This window comes from Salvelinus namaycush, chromosome 1 (genome assembly GCF_016432855.1).
Source record: "Salvelinus namaycush isolate Seneca chromosome 1, SaNama_1.0, whole genome shotgun sequence".
Lineage (NCBI taxonomy): Eukaryota > Metazoa > Chordata > Actinopteri > Salmoniformes > Salmonidae > Salvelinus > Salvelinus namaycush.
The window spans coordinates 12,806,078-12,828,223 of record NC_052307.1 but is presented as its reverse complement, the minus strand read 5'-3'; the positions used below and the strand labels follow the sequence as shown (position 1 = coordinate 12,828,223).

At 41.9% G+C, this 22,146-nt stretch overlaps 2 protein-coding genes and 1 pseudogene across 2 annotated transcripts in view; all 3 read left to right on the top strand.

The window, feature by feature from the left end:
- The window catches only part of LOC120053839 (negative elongation factor B-like), a 28,029-nt gene extending 19,542 nt beyond the window's left edge, over window positions 1–8,487 (top strand). Inside the window, exons 10-13 of the mRNA XM_039001105.1 lie at window positions 179–285; window positions 401–542; window positions 735–843; window positions 8,067–8,487. Coding sequence (XP_038857033.1) covers window positions 179–285; window positions 401–542; window positions 735–843; window positions 8,067–8,225 — 517 coding nt within the window. The 3' untranslated portion in view covers window positions 8,226–8,487. The remainder of the gene's footprint in view (window positions 1–178; window positions 286–400; window positions 543–734; window positions 844–8,066) is intronic.
- Window positions 8,488–14,694: 6,207 nt separating this feature from the next.
- LOC120050440 (P2Y purinoceptor 2-like) lies at window positions 14,695–15,799 on the top strand. The gene has a single exon (XM_038997031.1). It carries the CDS (start codon window positions 14,729–14,731, stop codon window positions 15,797–15,799), a length of 1,071 nt encoding a protein of 356 aa, XP_038852959.1. The 5' UTR covers window positions 14,695–14,728.
- A 1,447-nt stretch (window positions 15,800–17,246) lies between these two features.
- On the top strand, window positions 17,247–18,384 carry LOC120053831 (annotated as a pseudogene).
- The last annotated feature ends 3,762 nt before the right edge of the window (window positions 18,385–22,146 follow it).

The following is a 22,146-nucleotide window of genomic DNA, read 5'->3' as shown; positions in this document are numbered from 1 at the left end:
ACTTTCAAATAGTAGGCTATTTATATAATTATTTTTGAAAATACTTCAATACATAATTTGAAAATACTCAAATACACAGAAAATAAGTATTTAAATAACATGTTTAAATACACATGTATTTGAACCCAGGTCTGAATGAGGACCCTCTTTGATTAAAGTAAGTTTTCCCCTGCCCTAGGTACCTGCAGGAGAACAGGGTGGCTTGTGAGATGGGTCTGTACTACGCACTCCACATTGCCAAGCAGAGGAACAAGAATGCCTTACAAAGGTTACTTCCCGCATTGGGTAGGTTCTGCACTTGTTTTGTCACAGGTTAATAGAAATAAATAAATAAATACTGTTAGTAAATTGTTGTTAACCTGGCTCTCACCATTGTTTTGTCTCTATCATATAACTGCAGTGGAGACCTACAATGACATGGCCTTTGGAGACATCTTCCTGCACCTCCTGACAGCACACCTCACCTTGCTTTCTGATGAGTTTGGGACTGAAGAGTTCTGCTCTGCTGTGTTTGATGGCTTCCTCCTCACCTCTTTCTCCAGGTCTGTCTTTTCCTGGGACATACAGGAGATTACTGCAAGTATTTCATTTGAAATTAATGGAAATGTTACTAAACATTTATGAAATGTGTGAAATTGAGGTAGAGTACTATACTTCCTGTACTAATGGTCATATATTTTACCTTTATCTCACATAAGCCATTACTCCCTGACATATTTTTATGTGTATTCCAGTAAAGAAAATGTTCACAGACACAACCTACGCCTGTTGCTTCACCTTCACCAGAAAGTGCTGCCATCTTGTGTGGAGACCTTAGTGAAAACCCTGGAACCCTCAAAACAGGTGGGCAAACTGCCATATTGCATGAAAGGTTCCAAAGGAGATTGAACAGGATCTTGAGCACTTACAAATTCGTAACACATTGCACAAATTGCAATTCGGGATTGCAGGATTATTACATGTTTTATTTGCACAATATCATACTAAATGAATGATGATGTAAACAATTCCGCACAATTTTCAGAGATCCGTTTTGGCTCATGAGCGCTGCTTTCAAAATTACTGGCGTAAATTATACAAAACCTTTCATTCATCTTTAATTGAAACACCTGAATAACTAATGGTGTAATCATGCATTTTCTTCCCATGAAAACGTAATATTAACCACATAAGATCAATGATTGGGGTTATGTAAAAAAAAATTGTCTGTCGCTCACACTAGGTGGTGGGTGTTTGGGGGTGGAGCCAGTCTAGGAAGATCCAATCACACAACATGATTGTTGTAGACACTCCACTTCCCATATATGTGGCCGTAATGCGCTCTCATCTCACTTCTTTTGTCTTCCTCACGGATTTGATGTAGATCCTCTACGACTCTCCTAACGATCGACTTGGACCTCTGTTTTCCTGCTAACCTGTTCACAGGTGGACAATGAAGGACTCTGCCGCGACTTGAACCTCTGCTTTCCTGCTAACCTGTTCACAGGTGGACAATGAAGGACTCCGCGGCCAAGCATAGGACAGTAGCTTCTCGTCGAGAGGATTGAGCTCACAACAAAATCTACTTCTCAGTGTCGAGGCTCACGGCTAGCCTTCGCCTGCTTAGCATCCTCCAGATGGTATATCTGTCCGCAGCATGATCTGTTAGGGCACTGTACGTTACCGCTCACTGATGGCCTGTCAAGGAGAGCTACAGGAGACTGAGCGGTCATTCGCTGTAGATGTTTCAATGTCCCGCCCTAACGATTCCCCTGGAGGAAAGAGGGGAAGACGGTCCTAGGGGTCCCTCCCCAGCAGCAGAGGGGAGCAGTGCATGGTTCACACGATGTTCGGCCCTGCCCCCTCCCGGTCTGAAGACTGCAGGAGTGGCACGTCTGCTCCACCAGAGCGCGTTCCCCAGTGCAGCGGCCCATCGTTTTTATATCAAAGCACAGGAAAGATGGAGCAGACCACTCTCCCCCGGAGTGTCCTCCATACCGTAGTGTTCCCCTCAACACCCTTGTTGGTTGAGTCAGAGGCCAGAAGACAAGATTTCAGTTGCCACAAAGCACTGTCCCCGTTCGTGTGCATTTGCCTTTTCAAATAAAAATACCACTGTTGCACCAAAGCATTTCGCCAGGAGCACAGAACATATAACCAAAAGAGGACCACAGGGTGCTACGGCAGTGACCCACTTGCTACACTTCCATCCCTGGGTTCTATCCATGGTTACGAGAGGCTACCGACTTCAGTTCACCAGAGAACCGCCAAACTTAGAACAGAATGTTGGTTTCTGTAGTGACTGGGGACAAATACTAGAGCAGGAGATGTCCTCTCTGTTGAGCATAAGGAAGATCAGAGTAGTAGCAGAAGCACAGAGCAGTTTCTACTCTCGTTACTTCCTGGTTCCCAAGAAGGGTAGGGCAGCACCCCATATTGGACCTACGGGTCCTCATCAGCTATCTGAGAAAGTTCACGTTCTATAATGTTAGGCGAAACGTGTGGTCTCTCTTCATTCATCAAGGCTATTGGTTCATTATAGTTGATTTGCAGGATGCCTATTTCCACAAGCGTGGAAAAGAACCTTGTGGCTGCAAGGAGCGAAGGTAAGTTGCTAGCTAGCATTAAACTTATCTTATAAAAAAACAATCAATCTTCACATAATCACAAGTTAACTACACATGGTTGATGATATTACTAGGTTAACTAGCTTGTCCTGCTTTGCATATAATCAATGCAGTGCATGTTAATTTATCATCGAATCACAGCCTATTTCAACTTCGCCAAACGGGTGATGGTTTAACAAAAGCGCATTCGCGAAAAAAGCACAATCATTGCACAAATGTATCTAACCATAAACATCAATGCCTTTCTTAAAACAAATACACAGAAGTATATTTTTTAAACCTGCATATTTACTTAAACGAAATTCATGTTAGCAGGCAATATTAACTAGGGAAATTGTGTCACTTCTCTTGCGTTCAGTACAAGCAGAGTCAGGGTATATGCAACAGTTTGGGCCGCCTGGCTCTTTGCGAACTGTGAACTAATTTGCCAGAATTTTACATAATTATAACATTGAAGGTTGTGCAATGTAACAGCAATATTTAGACTTAGGGTTGCCACCCGAACCGGAATGGTTACGTATTTCACTGAAAGAATGAACATTTTGTTTTCAAAATTATAGTTTCCGAATTTAACCATATTATTGACCTAAGGCTCTTATTTCTGTGTTTATTATAATTAAGTCTATGATTTCATATTTGATAGAACAGTCTGACTGAGCGGTGGTAGGCAGCATTCATTCAAACAGCACTTTACCGCGTTTGCGAGAAGCTCTTAGCAATGCTTGAAGCACAGCGCTGTTTATGACTTCAAGCCTATCAACTCCTAAGATTAGGCTGGCAATACTAAAATGCCTATAAGAACATCCAATAGTCAAAGGTATATGAAATACGAATGGTATGGAGAGAAATAGTCGACGCGTCATAATTCCTATAATAACTACAACCTAAAACTTATTAACTGGGAATATTGAAGAACTGGGAATATTGAACCACCAGCTTTCATTTGTTCTCATGTTTTGAGCAAGGAACTTAAACGTGAGCTTTTTTACATGGCACATATTGCACTTTTACTTTCTTTCTCCAACACTGTTTTTGCATTATTTAAACCAAATTTAACATGTTTCATTATTTATTTGAGACTAAATAAATAAAAATCTATGTATTATATTAAGTTAAAATAAGTGTTCATTGTTCATTCAGCATTGTTGTAGTTGTCATTACAACAAATGTATATACAGTGGGGCAAAAAAGTATTTAGTCAGCCACCAATTGTGCAAGTTCTCCCACTTAAAAAGATGAGAGAGGCCTGTAATTTTCGTCATAGGTACACTTCAACTATGACAGACAAAATGAGGGGAAAAAATCCAGAAAATCACATTGTAGGATTTTTTATGAATTTATTTGCAAATTATGGTGGAAAATAAGTATTTGGTCACCTACAAACAAGCAAGATTTCTGGCTCTCACAGACCTGTAACTTCTTCTTTAAGAGGCTCCTCTGTCCTCCACTCGTTACCTGTATTAATGGCACCTGTTTGAACTTGTTATCAGTATAAAAGACACTTGTCCACAACCTCAAACAGTCACACTCCAAACTCTACTATGGCCAAGACCAAAGAGCTGTCAAAGGACACCAGAAACAAAATTGTAGACCTGCACCAGGCTGGGAAGACTGAATCTGCAATAGGTAAGCAGCTTGGTTTGAAGAAATCAACTGTGGGAGCAATTATTAGGAAATGGAAGACATACAAGACCACTGATAATCTCCCTCGATCTGGGGCTCCACGCAAGATCTCACCCCGTGGGGTCAAAATGATCACAAGAACAGTGAGCAAAAATCCCAGAACCCAGAACCACACGGGGGGACCTAGTGAATGACCTGCAGAGAGCTGGGACCAAAGTAACAAAGCCTACCATCAGTAACACACTACGCCGCCAGGGACTCAAATCCTGCAGTGCCAGACGTGTCCCCCTGCTTAAGCCAGTACATGTCCAGGCCCGTCTGAAGTTTGCTAGAGAGCATTTGGATGATCCAGAAGAAGATTGGGAGAATGTCATATGGTCAGATGAAACCAAAAACCAAAGAACACCATACCTACTGTGAAGAACCTGCTGTTCTTTTCAATGACAAGCAATGATGCGCTACTAAGGGTAGACGCGCTGGCACACCCATGGCCAAGAGTACAGCTTTACGCATTTCCCCCCTCTGTCTGATTCTCTCCAGAGTCAGAACAGCAGTGGTCTCATCCTGATAGCCCCTTTCTGGCCAGGAAGGCTATGCTTAGCAGATCTGTCACTCCTATTCGACCAGCCCTGGCAACTACCGGTACGCAATCTGCTGACCCAAGTGAACAGAATGATTTTCCATCGCAATCCGAACATTGGGGCTCTTTGGTCCTGGCCCATGAGAGGATGAATCTTAATGCGACAGACCTGCTGCTGAAAGTCGTGGAGACTTCAGAGCATTACAGCCCCGTCTACACTCATACTACACAACAAGAAGTGTGGTGTGTTTGATAGACGGTGTGATCAGAAACAGATCCTTCCCTTTCTTTGCTCAGTTCCAGAGTTACTCTGCCTCCTGCAGGACCTTTTGGACAAGGACAAGCCTTTTACACTGCAAAGGTGTACTTGGCCTGCAACATAGGCTTCGACAATGGTACAGTGGGGAAGTACCACCTCGTCCATCATTTTAAAAGGGTGCCCAGTACCCAAACGGCTAGTCTCATCCTGGGACCCTTCTGCTGTGCTTGAGGCCATTTCACAGCAGCCGTTCGTGCCGCTGGAAAGCATGGAAATTTGATTTATCTCGTTTAAAACTGCTTTACTTTTAGCTATTATATCCGCAAAACAGGTGGGGGAATTGCGCGCTCTGTCAGTCCACCACTAGTGCCTGAGCTTTGCCCTGGGGTCATCCAAGGTTAGTTACTTTGCCTGAAGTAAGTTGTGCTTCTAGTCGCCTCACTTTACAGCTGTTGGCCTTTCACCCACCGGCCTTGTCCTCCATGGAGGATGAGCGTCTCCACTGCTTGTGTCCAGTACGTCCATTGCATATCTAAATGCCCGGACGAGAGCCCTATGAAAGAGCGATCTGCTCTTTGTTTCTTGGGACCAATTTCTCGCAAGTGTTTATCCCATCGGATGATGGAGGCTATTTTACTGGCATATAACAGCAAGGGTTTACAACCTCCGAAGGGCCTGAGTGCTCACTCCAACAGAGATATGGCTGCGTCGTGGGCATTGTTCAAAGCATCTCTGTTCAAGAGATCTGTAATGCAGGGCTACCCCCCATACCAACTGGACATCACTGTGCCCTCATTAGAGCATACGGTGCTTACTGTCGGGACTTCTGAGGGTTGATCCTGTCAAGACTTGGCTTTGGAGATATTAGGAGCTCTACTGGAGTTCTCTACATTTTAATTTTATTTAACTAGGCAAGTCAGTTAAGAACAAATTCTTACTTACAATGACGGCCTACCTACATAAGGTTACTTGACGTAACCCAGGGACTATGATATTATGAGTGAGGTGACTCAGTGTTTCCCTCACGCTCTGCGTAAGGAAGACCACATGTACATTTGAAGTCGGAAGTTTACATACACATGTTGGAGTCATTAAAACTCGTTTTCAACAACTCCACAAATTACTTGTTAACAAACTATAGTTTTGTCTAGTCGGGTAGGACATCTACTTTGTGCATGACACAAGTAATTTTTCCAACAATTGTTTAGACAGATTATTTCACTTTTAATTCACTGTATCACAATTCCAGTGGGTCAGAAGTTTACATACACTAAGTTGACTGTGCCTTTTAAACAGCTTGGAAAATTCCATAAAATGATGTCATGGTTTTAGAAGCTTCTGATAGGCTAATTGACATCATTTGAGTCAATTAGAGGTGTACCTGTGGAAGTATTTCAAGGCCTACCTTCAAACTCAGTGCCTCTTTGCTTGACATCATGGGAAAATCAAAAGAAATCAGCCAAGACCTCAAAAAAAAATGTAGACCCCCACAAGTCTGGTTCATCCTTGGGAGCAATTTCCAAACGCTTGAAGGTACCACGTTCATCTGTACAAACAATAGTGCGCAAGTATAAACACCATGGGACCACGGAGGCAGCCGTCATACCGCTCAGGACGGAGACGCATTCTGTCTCCTAGAGATGAACGTACTTTGGTGCGAAAAGTGCAAATCAATCCCAGAACAACAGCAAAGGACCTTGTGAAGATGCTGGAGGAAACGGGTACAAAAGTATCTAAATCCACAGTAAAACGAGTCCTATATCGACATTACCTGAAAGGCCACTCAGCAAGGAAGAAAGAAGCCACTGCTCCAAAACCACCATTAAAAAAAGCCAGACTGCAGTTTGCAACTGCACATGGGGGAAAAGATCTCACTTTTTGGAGAAATGTCCTCTGGTCTGATGAAACAAAAATAGAACTGTTTGGCCATAATGACAATTGTTATGTTTGGAGGAAAAAGGGGGAGGCTTGCAAGTCGAAGAACACCCTCCCAACCGTGAAGCACGGGGGTGGCAGCATCATGTTGTGGGGGTGCTTTGCTGCAGGAGGGACTGGTGCACTTCACAAAATGGATGGCATCATGAGGAAAATAAAATTATGTGGATGTATTGAAGCCACATCTCAAGACATCAGTCAGGAAGTTAAAGCTTGGTCGCAAATGGGTCTTCCAAATGAACAATGACACCAAGCATATTGCCAAACTTGTGGCAAAATGGCTTAAGGACAACAAAGTCAAGGTATTGGAGTGGCCATCACAACTCCCTGACCTCAATCCCATAGAAAATTTGAGGGCAGAACTGAAAAAACATGTGCGAGCAAGGAGGCCTACAAACCTGACTCGGTTACACCAGCTCTGTCAGGAGGAATGGGCCAAAATTCACCCAACTTATTGTGGGAAGCTTGTGGAAGCCTACCCAAAACATTTGACCCAAGTTAAACCATTTAAAGGCAATGCTACCAAATACGAATTGAGTGTATGTAAACTTCTGACCCACTGGGAATGTGATGAAAGAAATAAAAGCTGAAATAAATCATTCTCTCTACTATTATTCTGACATTTCACATTCTTAAACTAAAGTGGTGATCCTAACTGACCTAAAACAGGGAATTTTTACTGGGATTAAATGTCAGGAATTGTGAAAAACAGTTTTTAAATGTATTTGGCTAAGGTGTATATAGACTTCCGACTGCAACTGTACTTAGAAGTGAGATGAGACCGTATTACAGCCACTTATATTTGGATCTTCCTAGATTGGCTCCACCCCCAGGCGATACCCATTGTGAGACTCCTCACTCATAATATCATAGAGCTGGGGTTACATCAAGTAACCTTACGTTTTACTGTTCTGACAATTACATGTGGCTTATAACAGAGTTTTTCCTACTCAGGTCACATAGTCACGTCCCATAGTCAGGGCCATGGGAAAGCTCCTGGCCCTATGGCATAACTACTGTATTTCCATATTCTTCATTCTCTGTGCTTGTCTGGTGTCCACAGAGCAATGACCAGGTAAAGGAGCTATTCACCAAGCTGACAGAGAAACTGGAGGCCCAAAAGAAGAGTCCTCCCCAGCCAGACGAAGCCCCCTCCCTGGACCTGGGGCTCCATCCTGTTAAAGTGCCCACTACAGCTTCCACTCCAACAACATCCATCTGAGAGAGGAGGTGGTAGGGAGCAGCAAAAGAAGGGAACCAATTAGTCTGAAAAAAGGATGCTGATATTACATGTTGAATTTAGGTTGGCTCATGAAACCAGATGAAAAATTACTAAATGTAATTTCCTCTATAGGTACTATGGTGAAGGTTTAGTTTGTTTCCTAATACTTGTTTTTATTAAGATGTCGTATTTGAAGCAGTCTTCCAGCTTTAAAAATGTAACTCAGTTGCCAATGTTTTTCAGTGTGAATTATTACTTTTAATTTTATAAATACGTAGTCTTGCTTAATTATTGTTGAAAGTATATTTTCTTATGTACTGGATCTATAAAGACTGAATGTCAATGTGTGTGTATCTACTGTCAGTGGTGACGCATGCTTTAAATACATTTATTTAGAAATGGTTAAAAAAAGTTTATACTATATATACACACGAGTATGTGGACACCCCTACAATCTCCATAGACAAACATCGGCAGTAGAATGGCCTTACTAAAGAGCTCAGTGACTTTCAGTGTGGCACCGTCATTGGATGCCACCTTTCCAACAAGTCAGTTCATCAAATTTCTGCCCCGCTAGAGCTGCCCCGGTCAACTGTAAGTGCTGTTATTGTGAAGTGGAAACGTCTAGGAGCAACAACAGCTCAGCCACGAAGTGGTAGGCCACATAAGCTCACAGAACGGTACCGCTGAGTGCTGATGCGCTTAAAAAAACGTCTGCCCTCTGTTGCAACACTCACTACCGAGTTCCAAACTGCCTCTGGAAGCAACGTCAGCACAAGAACTGTTCGTCGGGAGCTTCATGAAATGGGTTTCCATGGCCAAGCAGACTCACACAAGCCTAAGATCACCATGCTCAATGCCAAGCGTTGGCTGGAGTGGTGTAAAACTCGCTGCTATTGGACTCTGGAGCAGTGGAATCGTGTTCTCTGGAGTGATGAATCACTTCACGATCTTGCAGTCCTACGGACAAATCTGGGTTTGGTAGATGCAAGGAGAGCGCTACCGGCACGAATGCATAGTGCCAACTGTAAAGTTTGGTGGTGGAGGAATAATGGTCTGGGGCTGGTTCGGGCTAGGCCCCTTAGTTCCAGTGAAGGGAAATCTTAACGCTACAGCATACAATAACATTTTAGACCATTCTGTGCTTCCAACTTTGTGGCAACAGTTTGGGGAAGGCCTTTCCTGTTTCAGCATTTGTATTTATTATGGATTCCCATTAGCTGCTGCAAAGGCAGCAGTGACTTTTTTCCTGGGGTCCGGCAAAATGAAGGCAGTTATACAATTTTAAAAACATTACAATACATTCATTACAGAATTCACAACACACTGTGTGCCCTCAGGCCCATACTCCACTACCACATATATACAACACAAAATCCATGTGTACTTGTGTTTATAGAGCGTATGTTATCATGTGTTTGTATGCCTGTGTCTGTGCCTATGTTTGTGTTCCTTCACAGTCACATTTCAGTCCCCAGCATGACAATCAGTGCCCGACCTCACTAATGCTCTTGTGACTGAATGGAAGCAAGTCCCTGCAGCAATGTTCCAACATCTAGTGGAAAGCCTTCACAGAAGAGTGGAGTATGGTTATAGCAGCAAAGGGCGGACCAATTCCATATTAATGCCCATGAATTTGGAATGAGATGTTCGACGAGCAGGTGTCCATATACTTTTGACCTTATAGTGTCTCTTGAAGTCCAAAAATAGTATAAAAAATGGAAGTTGTCAAGGGCAGCAATGACTCATACAGGAGTTAAAATATCAGACAAACAGTATGTTGAAACTATAGCAGCCAGACCTTTTAATTTCTTCTCAGACCTCACAATGTAAAGCAGCAGTGTAAAGTTAAAGTATTTTTACTAACACTACTTTTAAGTACTACTTAAGTATTTTTTTCTGTACTTTACTATTTATATTTTTGACAACTTTTACTTCACTACATTCCTAAAGAAAATGATGTACATTTTCCTCCATACATTTTCCCTGACACCCAACAGTACACGTTACATTTTGAGTGCTTAGCAGGACAGGAAAAGGGTCCAATTCACGCTCTTTATCAAGAGAACACCCCTGGTCATCTCTACTGTCTATGATCTGGCGGACTCACTAAACACACATGGTCAATTTATAAATTATGTCTGGAGTGTGCCCCTGGCTGTCCGTAAATGTAAAAAATGGTGCTGTCTGTATGGCTTAATATAAGGAATTTGAAATCATTTTTACTTTTGATACTTAAGTATATTTAAAACCAATACTTTTAGACTTTTACTCAAGTAGTATTTCACTGGGTGAAGTTCACTTTTACTTAAGTCACTTTTGATTACGGTATCTTTACTTTTACTCAAGTATGACAATTGGGTACTTTTTCCACCTCTGATGTCAAGTGACCACTATGAAGAATATGGACTCGATTCTTGCTGAGTTTCAGGAAGAGGGTGGCTTTTGGAGGACGCTCTTTATCATCTGCTCATTTGAGTCTTTAAGTGTGAAGGTGACTTTAAGCTGGCCTGGATCCCACTTGTTAATGAAGAAAGGGTCTGCTGTGTCCTTCGAACTGTCCTCTTTACTTGTGTCCTCTATTTTCCTGGCACTCGCACACCCTGCGTGCTTATGGGAGTCATTTGACACCACACTCTTGAAGAAAGTCTCTTTTACTGGGTGACTTGTAGGTAGTGAGCTATACCTCTTACCCCCACCCAGCTGGCCCCACTCCCCCTGCAGACACAGGCCCTCTAGCTGAAGCTGCAGGGTGTCTGGGGACCAGCTAGGGACCTCCAGGCAGTAACCTGATGTAGCAGTCTCTAGGTGTTCGTCATCCATGTGACCTCCAAACATTCCTGATGTGTGGGCAGATCTATAGGAGGGAAACGATGATATCATGTTTGAGGGAAAGTGAATATTACCAGTTAGCTAATCCTGTGAGCCAAACAAACTGTGACAGAGTTGTCAAGGAAATGTCAGTGCTTGCCTTCGCCTGTTTCGACTTCTCCTCTGTGGCTCCTCAAGCATCACCTCATAGAAGCGCCTGAACACAGGAGCCGTGTTGTCACCCTGGTGGTATTTCTCTTGCACATTCTTCATAGGGTCTAAGGAGGGAATGTGATTTATCATCACATAACAAAAGGTGAAACAGTCTTGAACAACTAAATGTTTTATCAATGGTTACAGTAGAAAGTCTGAAGAATGCTCAGTTTTAAATGAAAGAACAGGAACAATGTCACTTTACCTGGAGTTATGCCAGTACACTGGAATATACTTGGTCTCTGTGGGCCAACAGGTTTCAAAGGCTTCAAACCACCATTCCTCACATGGACTGATTTCCTGTACTGCATAAGATCAATGCTCTTTAGGCTGGTATCAGCTCTGAGCTGACTCCGGCTGTCCTGCAGTGTGTCGGTCTTAAAATCATGTAAGTGTTGGGTCCTAGCAGTGGTTACCCGTGAGACATTGGCACTCTGAAGGAAGAGACACATCATTGATGTTATTTTTCCTCTTTCCCCTCAATACTCATGAAAGAGTTTGTGTTAGCAAGAGTCAACTCACCTGTGATGCTGCGCTTGGTATTCTAAAGGGCTTGGACATTCGGGAATTCCTGATCCTCAGTGGCGGCTTTGGGCCAGGGCAAGACGGTGCTGAAGTGCCATCAAAAATAGGCCTAGCACCCCCAAGAAAGAAATTAATAATGTTTTAATTTCAATATATATAATGAGTACATTTTTCTGTCTCTCAAAATCCTGTTCTCACAAACGAGCTCTGACTGCTCAGGGTCCAGCCTACATAACACATTGGCTCTGACAGAATCTCTTGAATTTGAGTGGTTGAAAAATCCGGCTGATTTGATATGTCTTTGAACTATGTAAAATTTGCTTGTATCTATCCCCTGATCCAGAGTCAGATATTTTAAATCGCTAGCTAAATTAGTTTAAATCAGGATGTGTGTGTATCTGACCATTGATCTGTTTTACGACCCGATTCCTATTGTTTCAAAATTGTTGCACTTGACTTTTTGCAAAGTTGTAAATATTAGCTAGTAGCTAAAGATTTGCAGATAGTTATGTTGTTTCCTATAGCTATAACAGTAGGCTACTAGCTGTAAAATATTGAACCCAAGCTAATTGGTAATGGAGGGCTGTTTGGGAGTTAACCGTTGGTTTCTTGCAAACCCTGACATGATTTTCAATGACACGTTGAGTACATATGTAGAGTCGAAGATATTTGGTGATCGAGGTCGACATCGTTCTCCCTCACCTCATGGACGTGACCGCGTGTGTGCATGTAATCCACCCCTATGCAGTGAACAAGCTACCCCAGGGGAAAAAATCCTGCCACCACCACTGCTGATCCTGTTGATGTCCCATTCAGACAGCTCACTTTGACTCCACTTGTCCACATTGACTGTCCCCGACCTGTTACAATGGAACACTAAGAACTCATCGTAAAGAACCCTGAACTCATCGGAAAGAACCGACATCACACATCTCCATGTAACTGTGTTACAACTGGAAAGGTGATAGTATCAGTTCCAGTTACTATCTCGCACTACGTCATGTGTCTGGCCAGACTTGCATAGGCCTTCTCAAATGTACATCTCTAGCATTACTATCTTTTCATCTGGTGTGATTAATGTTAGTCTCTAATAGAATGTACAATGTTGCTAGCCTACCGTGGATCAATGGAAAGCATTGATGTGTTCTCATGCTTTGAGGATGACTTGAAGCATGCTGACCTGCTTCTGATAGTATATCTTATCTGCATAACAAAATAATATCAGAGGAAGAGACATGGCTGTAGTTTTGAAATAGTTAAATGTCTGATGATTTGCACATTAGTGCCTCTGGCATCATGACCCCCCTACCTGTTTTCTTCTCACTTGATTTGGAGCCTGTCTCGCTGTGTTGTTGTGTCTGGCTACTTCTGACCTGGGCTCTAGCAGTGCTTTACCAATGCATTGCACAAAATCCAGGGGCGTTCCAGAGCTTTTTTCTGGTGCCAGTGGAGTGGTTTGTTTGAGTTTCCACAAACTGGACATTTTTATCTGTCAAACATTGAATGTGAGAAAAATTACAAATGTGTCTTTATAGTGGGTAGGCTACATGATTATACAGAATGAACAAACTTAGTCTTTTTATTGTCTCAAATCTTAATAATATGATCATTATTGCTGCATTCTTGTGAATTCTTTGTCTAATTACCATAGCGACACCTATTCATTTAAAGTTCCTTGGTATTGCTATGGTAATTGGACAAAGTAAAGAATTTGGAATTCACAATGTAGAAATACTGATTCTATTCTTAGCATTTCAAGACATTAGACTCAAAATAGAATACAACAAATCTAAATGATTGGACTTAAAGGAAAGACATAAAATAAAGATAAAGTTAGAATAATTTTTTTACATTTATTTAATAAATAAATGTTAACTGTTTGTTTATTTAAATCCATTACTCAAGAACTGTTCCAAGTTTTACACAATGACAACTGCCATTGAAAATGAAAGTTTGTATGTCCTTGTTTGAAATGCTACAGTAAGATTTCAAGCATGTACTGTATACATTCGGTGAAGTGGTTTCACATCCTGGCTATAATAAAGTTGGGGGTTTTGACTCTTGTAACCACACAGGAAGAATAATTTGATCTTGCCCATATGTGTGCTTCAACACGTGGTTATGAGAATGACCAATTCTGCTTCTGCCTGTATATATTACATACCATGGTTGTGTGCGACTACAGCAGACCATATCCTCATATAGAAGTCAGGGGAAGTTATAACTAGTTTGTCATTCAGGTCTTGTCCAACTGATGGACTGCAAGCACGAGCTTAAGTAAGTAGCCTACTCAAAGGTAGATGTTATGACCTTTCATCATGATCACAAGCTTCTCCATAATGCAGTATTTTCCTTTAAAAGTGTCATTGTGTATAGATATTTTAACCTGCAACTAATTGGATTCTGATAAACTTTTCACAATTGTGTTCAGTTACACTTCCCTCGTGTTTTTTTGGGCAGTGAGGCTAAAATGTGGAATCCAAAATGCTGGAGTATGGAGCCAAATGTAAACTCTTTTTTTAAAATATGGAGGGGAGTGTATGTAAGCTTGAAGTTGCTTTAAATCATATAATCATATATTGATTGAATGTTCATTTTAAAATATGGTTAAATTTTAAATCAGAGTACTATTTGTTTTGTTAGAATTTAAAGCTATTTTGTGACAGATGTGATGTCCTTGCGATAGTTGACTTGGGGTGAGATCTGTTTTCACTTAATTTCTAAGTTTTACATCCTGTTTTAATGTGTTTTCAGTTCTACGGTCTGACTACACTGAACACCACCTTATAAGAATTAACAAGGATGTAACACACAATGTCTGCATAATTTCTTTAACAAAATATGTACCATTTCACAGTTTCTTTGTGGTCTGACTAGTAATCCATTCCAATTTGCTCTATTTTTTCTTAAGGTGAATGTTAATAGCCTGCATACCCCATACATCCCATCCTAAAATGAACAGCACAGTGTCTCCGTCCGTGTTGCCTCTGGACAACAGAAGTCTCTCTGAGTCCTGTACAGTGGAACCCCAACATGTGTCCATCACTGTTTTCCTCCTCCTGGTTGTCCTGGTTGGTTTCTTCCTCAACAGTTTCAGTCTGTGGGTCTTCTGCTGCCGTATACCGCAGTGGAGCTCTGGTACTGTCCTGCAGTTTCATTTGGCTGTCAGTGACGCTGTTATCACACCAGTTGCACCATTAATGGCAACATACTTTGTTATGGGTAGCCACTGGCCGTTTGGAGCTTTTCTGTGCAAGCTGAAGATTGCCTTGCTGAGCATTCACTTCTATGGCAGTATCATGTTCCTAACACTCATCAGCATTCATCGATACGTGGCAGTTGTCCAGTTTAAAAGGGGCTCCTGTATGAAACGAAAGGCGTTTGTTCAGAATCTGTGTGCTGGAGTCTGGCTGGTTTTGCTGGCTAAGGGGATTGCCTGTTTCTTCTCATTAAACACAAGCCCAATGGGAAACCGCACACAATGTCTCAGCATTCATCAGGAAAAATACATTGACGTCTACTTCGCCATCAACTTCGTTATGCTCATCCCTGGGTTCCTGCTGCCTCTCTCAGTAGCAGTGACCTGCTATGTTCAGCTAGCAAGATCAATGTCTCGCATGAATATCAACATGTCCAAGGGCCGTGATATAAAGGCCAAGTCACGTAAAATGGTGGCCATGTGTCTGGTGATATTTGCACTGTGCTTCACGCCTCTGAACGTGATACGAACTGTGGCTGTCATATTAAAGAAGTACTTTCCAGAACAATGCAGTCTTCTCCTGCAGGTGGAGACTGCATACTATGTATCCTGGATTTTGGCTGGAGCAAACTGCTGCCTGGACCCATTGCTTTATTGTTTTGGATCACACAACTTTGTCAAGGCTATTCATAGGTCTCTCAGAAAATTTGATGTCAAGTTTAAAAAAGACCCGGCCACAAATGACCAGATCATCTATGATACTGCTATTGATTCTCCCTCCATTGCCTTAGAAGACATCCACACCCAGCATTCGAACACGTCTTGAATAAGGAACCTCATAGTAGTATAATCACATTGGTTTATTGTGTTTGCTCAGTGTCTTTTTCTTTTTTACATAAATAGTATCTATAACATTGACATGGGACCTGTGAAGAAAGAATGTACAGGTAAGTGCCAAAATAAAGGAAACACTTGAGTAAACGAGGGATACAAAGTATATTGAAAGCAGGTGCTTCCACACAGATGTGGTTGCTGAGTTAATTAGGCAATTAACATCTCATCATGCTTAGGGTCATGTATAGAAATGCCCATTTGCCTATTATTTTGGCTACAATGGCCAGTCAGTCAGTCACCAGATCTCAACCCAATTGAACACTTATGGGAGATTCTGGAGCAGAACCTGAGACAGACTTTTCCACCACCATCAAACAAACACCAAATTATGGAATTTCTCGTTGAAGAATAGTGTCGCATCCTTTCAATAGAGTTCCAGACACTTGTAGAATATATGACAAGGCACATTGAAGCTATTCTGTTGGCCCGTGGTGGCCCAACACCCTATTAAGACACTTTATGTTCGTGTTTCCTTTATTTTGAAAGTTACCTGAGAGTGATCATAAATGTATTATTTTATTGATGTGTTATAATACAATTAGATACTGTCATGTGGCATACTGTAATTGTAAAGCAAAACATGCTCTGTTTTAAACTCATTCAATTGTATATTGTATGCATTTTAAAAGGAAGATCTTTTCCACAGTCTTCATTTGTAATAAGTCAATTTTAGTCAGTTATACTGTATGGTTTTGTTTAAAGTACTTTTTTTGTGGCTTGATGATTGCGTTGCTGATGAAGAAAAAATCTTGTCATTACTTACCCCGCATCATGCAGGAAGTCACTAGAGGTGTTGTGAGAAGAGGCGCTCACACTGTCCCATTCTGAGAGCAGCAAGTGTGACTGATGTAATGCTTTACAAGGCTTGGTAAGGTCTCTCTTCTCATGGGTTCATAATAGCAGGTTGTCTCTGACAAAGGCAGATGGTAGAGAGATACACATATTTACTTACTATTAACAATATACAGTTATAAATTGAGAATTGCAGTCTTGATCTTAATATCATGGTTCATAAATGTTTAGTTTTAGGCTACCTTTACTCACATTTCAGATGTTTTTGTTTAAATCCAGATCTGTACCTGAGTTTGTGAACTGGATATTCTTAGACAATCTTACCATTGTGAGATATAATTGTTGAGCGGCAGTGCAACACAATGTGGCAACACAGGAAAGGTTAAATGCAATAGCATCCTTTGACATCACTCTAAGAAGTGTTGCAAGATACAATAAAATTGTTTAAATGCATGAAAATGAGAAACAACATTTTGATATATTTTTGGGGGTAATAATTTTCCCATCCTAAATATTACTTTTCATGAATGTGTCCTTCAAAGGTGTTTTAAGAATGTCTACTTCCACTACATCAATTTCTTCTCAAGATGACCAGCACAGAGTCACCCTCCATGTCCCTCCAGTCCCTGACCACTATCCCAGCAAACAAATGCTGACATAACCACCATCCCAGCCAACAGCAGTAACACTGAGCTCTGTACAGTGGAATCCCAACATGTTTCCATCCCTGTGATCCTAATCCTGGTCTTTGTGGTTGGCTTCCTGCTCAACAGCTTCAGTCTGTGGGTCTTCTGTTTCCGTATACCACATTGGAGCTCTGGTACCACCCTGCAGTTCAACTTGGCCCTGAGTGACGCCCTTGGCACCCCTGCAACTCCCCTGATGGCTGTATACTTAACCAACGGCAGCAACTGGACATTTGGACCGTTACTGTGTGTATTCAAGATTTACCTTCTAAGTGCACACTTCTTAGGCAGCATCCTGTTCCTCATGCTTATCAGCATTCATTGTTATGTGGTGGTTGTCCAATTCAACAAAAGCTCCCATATGAAACAAAATGAGTTTGTAAGGAAGTTATGTGGTGGAGTTTGGTTGCTGCTTCTAGTAGAAGCTCTTGTCCTAACTTTCCTTCTTCCACCCAGTAAGGAGGGAGATAAAACCCAATGTCTGACCATCCATCAGCATGATCTGACAGATGTCTACTTTGTCATTAACTTCTTATTATTCATCTTAGGATTCCTTCTGCCTTTCTCAGTGGTGGCAGAAAGCTATCGTCGCCTGGCAAACTCAGTGTCTCAACTCAATATCAACTCAGCCAGGGGCCTTCCCGTTAAGATCAAATCACAGAGGATGATAGGTATCTACTTAGTGATATTTGGGCTCTGCTTTCTACCACTCAATTTAGTGCGGACAATAGGGGTAGTGGTAAACAAATACAGTGAAGCTTGTACGATGCTTCAACATTTAGATACGGCATATTATGTGTCATTCATCCTGGCAGGTGTCAATAGTTGCCTGGATCCTCTGCTGTATTGTTTTGGGTCCCAGACGTTTAGAAAGGCATTTCAGGATGGATCCTTCAGTGTGGGTCGGATGAACACTAAAAGAAGTACAACAGAGCTTTGAGTGACTCGGAGACAGAGAGGTTATCAATTACACTGCAATATTATTGAATATATCACATTCTATGTACAGTATGCTGCTTTCTCTGTTTCATATTCATGTCTCATTGATAATTATCTGGATGGGGGTCATATTGGGTCAACTTTTTAACTGTTAATCTAATAATTGTTTTTTATTTTCTTTGTGTATGAATTGTTATCATATTTTGTAATGTAATTATTGTTTCTTTGACCTTTTGCTTTTATTTGAGAAAATAATTATATATGAGGTCAAAACCTGTTCAAAATCCGGATTAAAAGAAAATGTACCTCTATTTGTCTATAGTTGTCATTTCACAAACTCACTAAAGGTGGGAGTGTTGACTATCCATACAGTAGGCATATCAGATACCCTAATTTGTCTCAGTCCTGTAACCAAAAACAATGTTTTACTTAGCCAATTTCAATTTGATGTATGAAAATTACATGGAATTCAAATGGATTTACCCCAATCACTTTCTGACAGCACCCCTTTTGATTTGAATGAAACCTTCCATGAAAAACAGCCCAGAACATTATTCCTCCTCCACCTAACTTTACAGTTGGCACTATGCATTGGGGCAGGTAGCGTTCTGCTGACATCCGCCAAACCCACATTCATCTGTTGGACTGCCAGATGGTGAAGTGTGATTCATCACTCCATAGAACGCATTTCCACTGCTCCATGCTTGGCATTGCGCATGGCGATCTTATGTTTGTGTCTGGCTGCTCGGCCATCGAAACCCATTTCATGAAGCTCCCAACAAACAGTTATTGTGCTGACGTTTCTTCCAGAGGCAGGTTGGAACTCGGTAGTGAGTGTTTCAAACTAGGATAGAGGTTTTTTATACCCTACACTCTTCAGCACTCAGCGGTCCCGTTCTGTGAGCTTCTGTGGCCTACCACTTCGCAGCTGAGCCGTTGTTGCTCCTAGACGTTTCCACTTCACAATAACAGCATTTACAGTTGACTGGGGCAGCTCTAGCAAGGCAGACGTTTGACAAACGGACTTGTTGGAAAGGTGGCAACCTTTTTTTAAATATATATTAATTTTTTTGCCCAATTTCGTGGTATCCAATTGTTCGTCGTTACTGTCTTGTCTCATCGCTACAACTCCTGCCGGGCTCGGGAGAGACAAAGGTTGAGAGCCATGCGTCCTCCGAAACACAACCCAACCAAGCCGCACTGCTTCTTAACACAGCGCGCATCCAACCCGGAAGCCAGCCACACCAATGTGTCGGAGGAAACACTGTACGCCTAGCGACCTGGTCAGCGTGCACTGCGCCCGGCCCGCCACAGGAGTCGCTAGTGCGCGATTAGACAAGGATATCCCTACCGGCCAAACCCTCCCTAACCCGGACAACGCTAGGCCAATTGTGCGTCGCACCATGGACCTCCCGGTCGCGGCCGGCTGCGACAGAGCCTGGACTCGAACCCAGAGTCTTAGACCACTGCGCCACCCGGGAGGCCCATAAGGTGGCATCCTTTGATGGTTCCACTTTGAAAGTCACTGAGCTCTTCAGAAAGGCCATTCTACTGCCAATGTTTGTCTATGGAGATTGCATGGCTGTGTGCTCGATTTTATACACTTGTCAGCAACAGGTGTGGCTGAAATTGCCGAATCCACTAATTTGAAGGGGTGTCCTCATACTTTTGTATATGTAGTGTATTTGACCATTGTAGAAGTGCTCAGAAAGTGACAGAAAGATAAAAGTGCTCAAAGTTTACCCTTTTTGCAAACTCCACAGTGCCTTGAGACATCAATGTCTTCATCACTGGAAAAGATAAACAGTTGAGATTGATATCATTTAAAAGCTTACAAACACGGTTGTCAAACTATCTTATCATTTCTTTCTTCTTAAATGTTTAATAAAAATCAAATTTTCACCAGGGGTACGCGCAATTCTGTCGGGTGTACCCCAAATAAAAATGTGATTCACATTGTTTTTAATTAAAAAATACATTATTCACATTTTCAAACAGTCCATTTATATTTTCCAACGGGGCCATATATTTAGGGGAGGTTTTTCTCTCCCCTGAGTAGCCTCGTTTCCCTGCCAAAAATAAAATTCAACCATCTAGTGTTAAGCGAAATAACAACATAATGTCAAATACAGGTAGCTTAATCAAATAATTAACCTCCAAACACATTAACCGTTACTCTCTCGCAGGAATTCCACTAACGGTCCGTATGTAGCCAAAAGTAGCTGCTGCTCATGTTGGTATCTGTACTGATGGCGCAAAAGCCATGACAGGGAGACATAGTGGAGTGGTAACACGTGTGCAAGCAGTTTCTCCCGACGCCACTTGGGTACACTGCAGCATCCACCGAGAGCCTCTTGCTGCCAAGGGAATGCCTGACAGCTTGAAAGACGTTTTGGACATTACAGTGAAAATGGTTAACTTTGTTAAAGCAAGGCCCCTGAACTCTTGTGTATTTTCTGCATTATGCAATGATATGGGCAGTGACCATGTAACACTTTTACAACATACAGAAGTGCGCTGGTTATCAAGGGGCAAAGTATTGACACATTTTTATGAATTGAGAGACGACCTTAAAGTTTTCTTTACTCATCATCATTTTCACTTGTCTGACCGCTTGCATAATGATGAGTTTCTTACACGACTGGCCTATCTGGGCGATGTTTTTTCTCGCCTGAATGATCTGAATCTAGGATTACAGGGACTCTCCGCAACTATATTCAATGTGCGGAACAAAATTGAGGCTATGATTAAGAAGTTGGAGCTCTTCTCTGTCTGCATTAACAAGGACAACACACAGGTCTTTCCATCATTGTATGATTTTTTGTGTGCAAATGAACTCAAGCTTATGGACAATGTCAAATGTTATATAGCGAAGCGCCTGAGTGAGTTGGGTGCGCAATTATGCAGGTGTAACAGTATAACTTTAGTACGTCCCCTCGCCCCGACCTCGGGCGCGAACCAGGGACCCTCTGCACACATCAACAACTGACACCCACGAAGCGTCGTTACCCATCGCTCCACAAAACAGAGCAAGTGACGTAACTGATTGAAATGCTAGTAGCGCGTACCCGCTAACTAGCTAGCCATTTCACATCCGTTACACAGGTACTTTCCTGAAACGGATGACACAAACAACTGGATTCATTATCCCTTTCATGCCCTTCCTCCAGTCCACTTACTGATATTTGAACAAGAGAGCCTCATCGAAATTGCAACAAGCTGTTCTGTGAAAATTGAATTTAATCAGAAGCCACTGCCAGATTTCTGGATTGGGCTGCGCTCAGAGTATCCTGCCTTGGCTAATCGCGCTGTTAAGACACTGATGCCCTTTGTACCACGTACCTATGTGAGAGTGGATTCTCTGCAAATGATTTAAGACTGAGACTCTCTCCAATACAACCCAACATTGCAGAGTTATGTGCATCCTTTCAAGCACACCCTTCTCATTAACCTGTGGTGAGTTATTCACAATTTTTGATTAACAAATAAGGTTTTATATGTAAGATGGTTAATTAAAGAGCAAAATGTGTGATTATTGTTATTATATTATTATTTGTGCCCTGGTCCTTTAAGAGCTCTTTGTCACTTCCCACAAGCCGGGTAGTGACAAAAACTCACACTCATTCTCATGTTTAATAAATGTATCGTATGGTGTGTGTGTGGCAGGCTTACAATGATGGCAAAAATAACATTTGAGAGTGCGCTGACCCTGGTGCTAGAGGTGGTACGCAGCTGGAGGTTGAACGTTTGAAGAGGTAAGGGACTATAACATTTTGGGAACCACTGGTGTACTAGATCAGTTGCAGTGGTATGAAGGGATAGGTCCATTCTATGAATTATATTTCTATGATTAAATGGACGC

Excerpts from the sequence above, each read along its gene's own strand:
- LOC120050440 (XM_038997031.1), top strand. The coding sequence starts at position 14,729 with ATGAACAGCACAGTGTCTCCGTCCGTGTTGCCTCTGGACAACAGAAGT.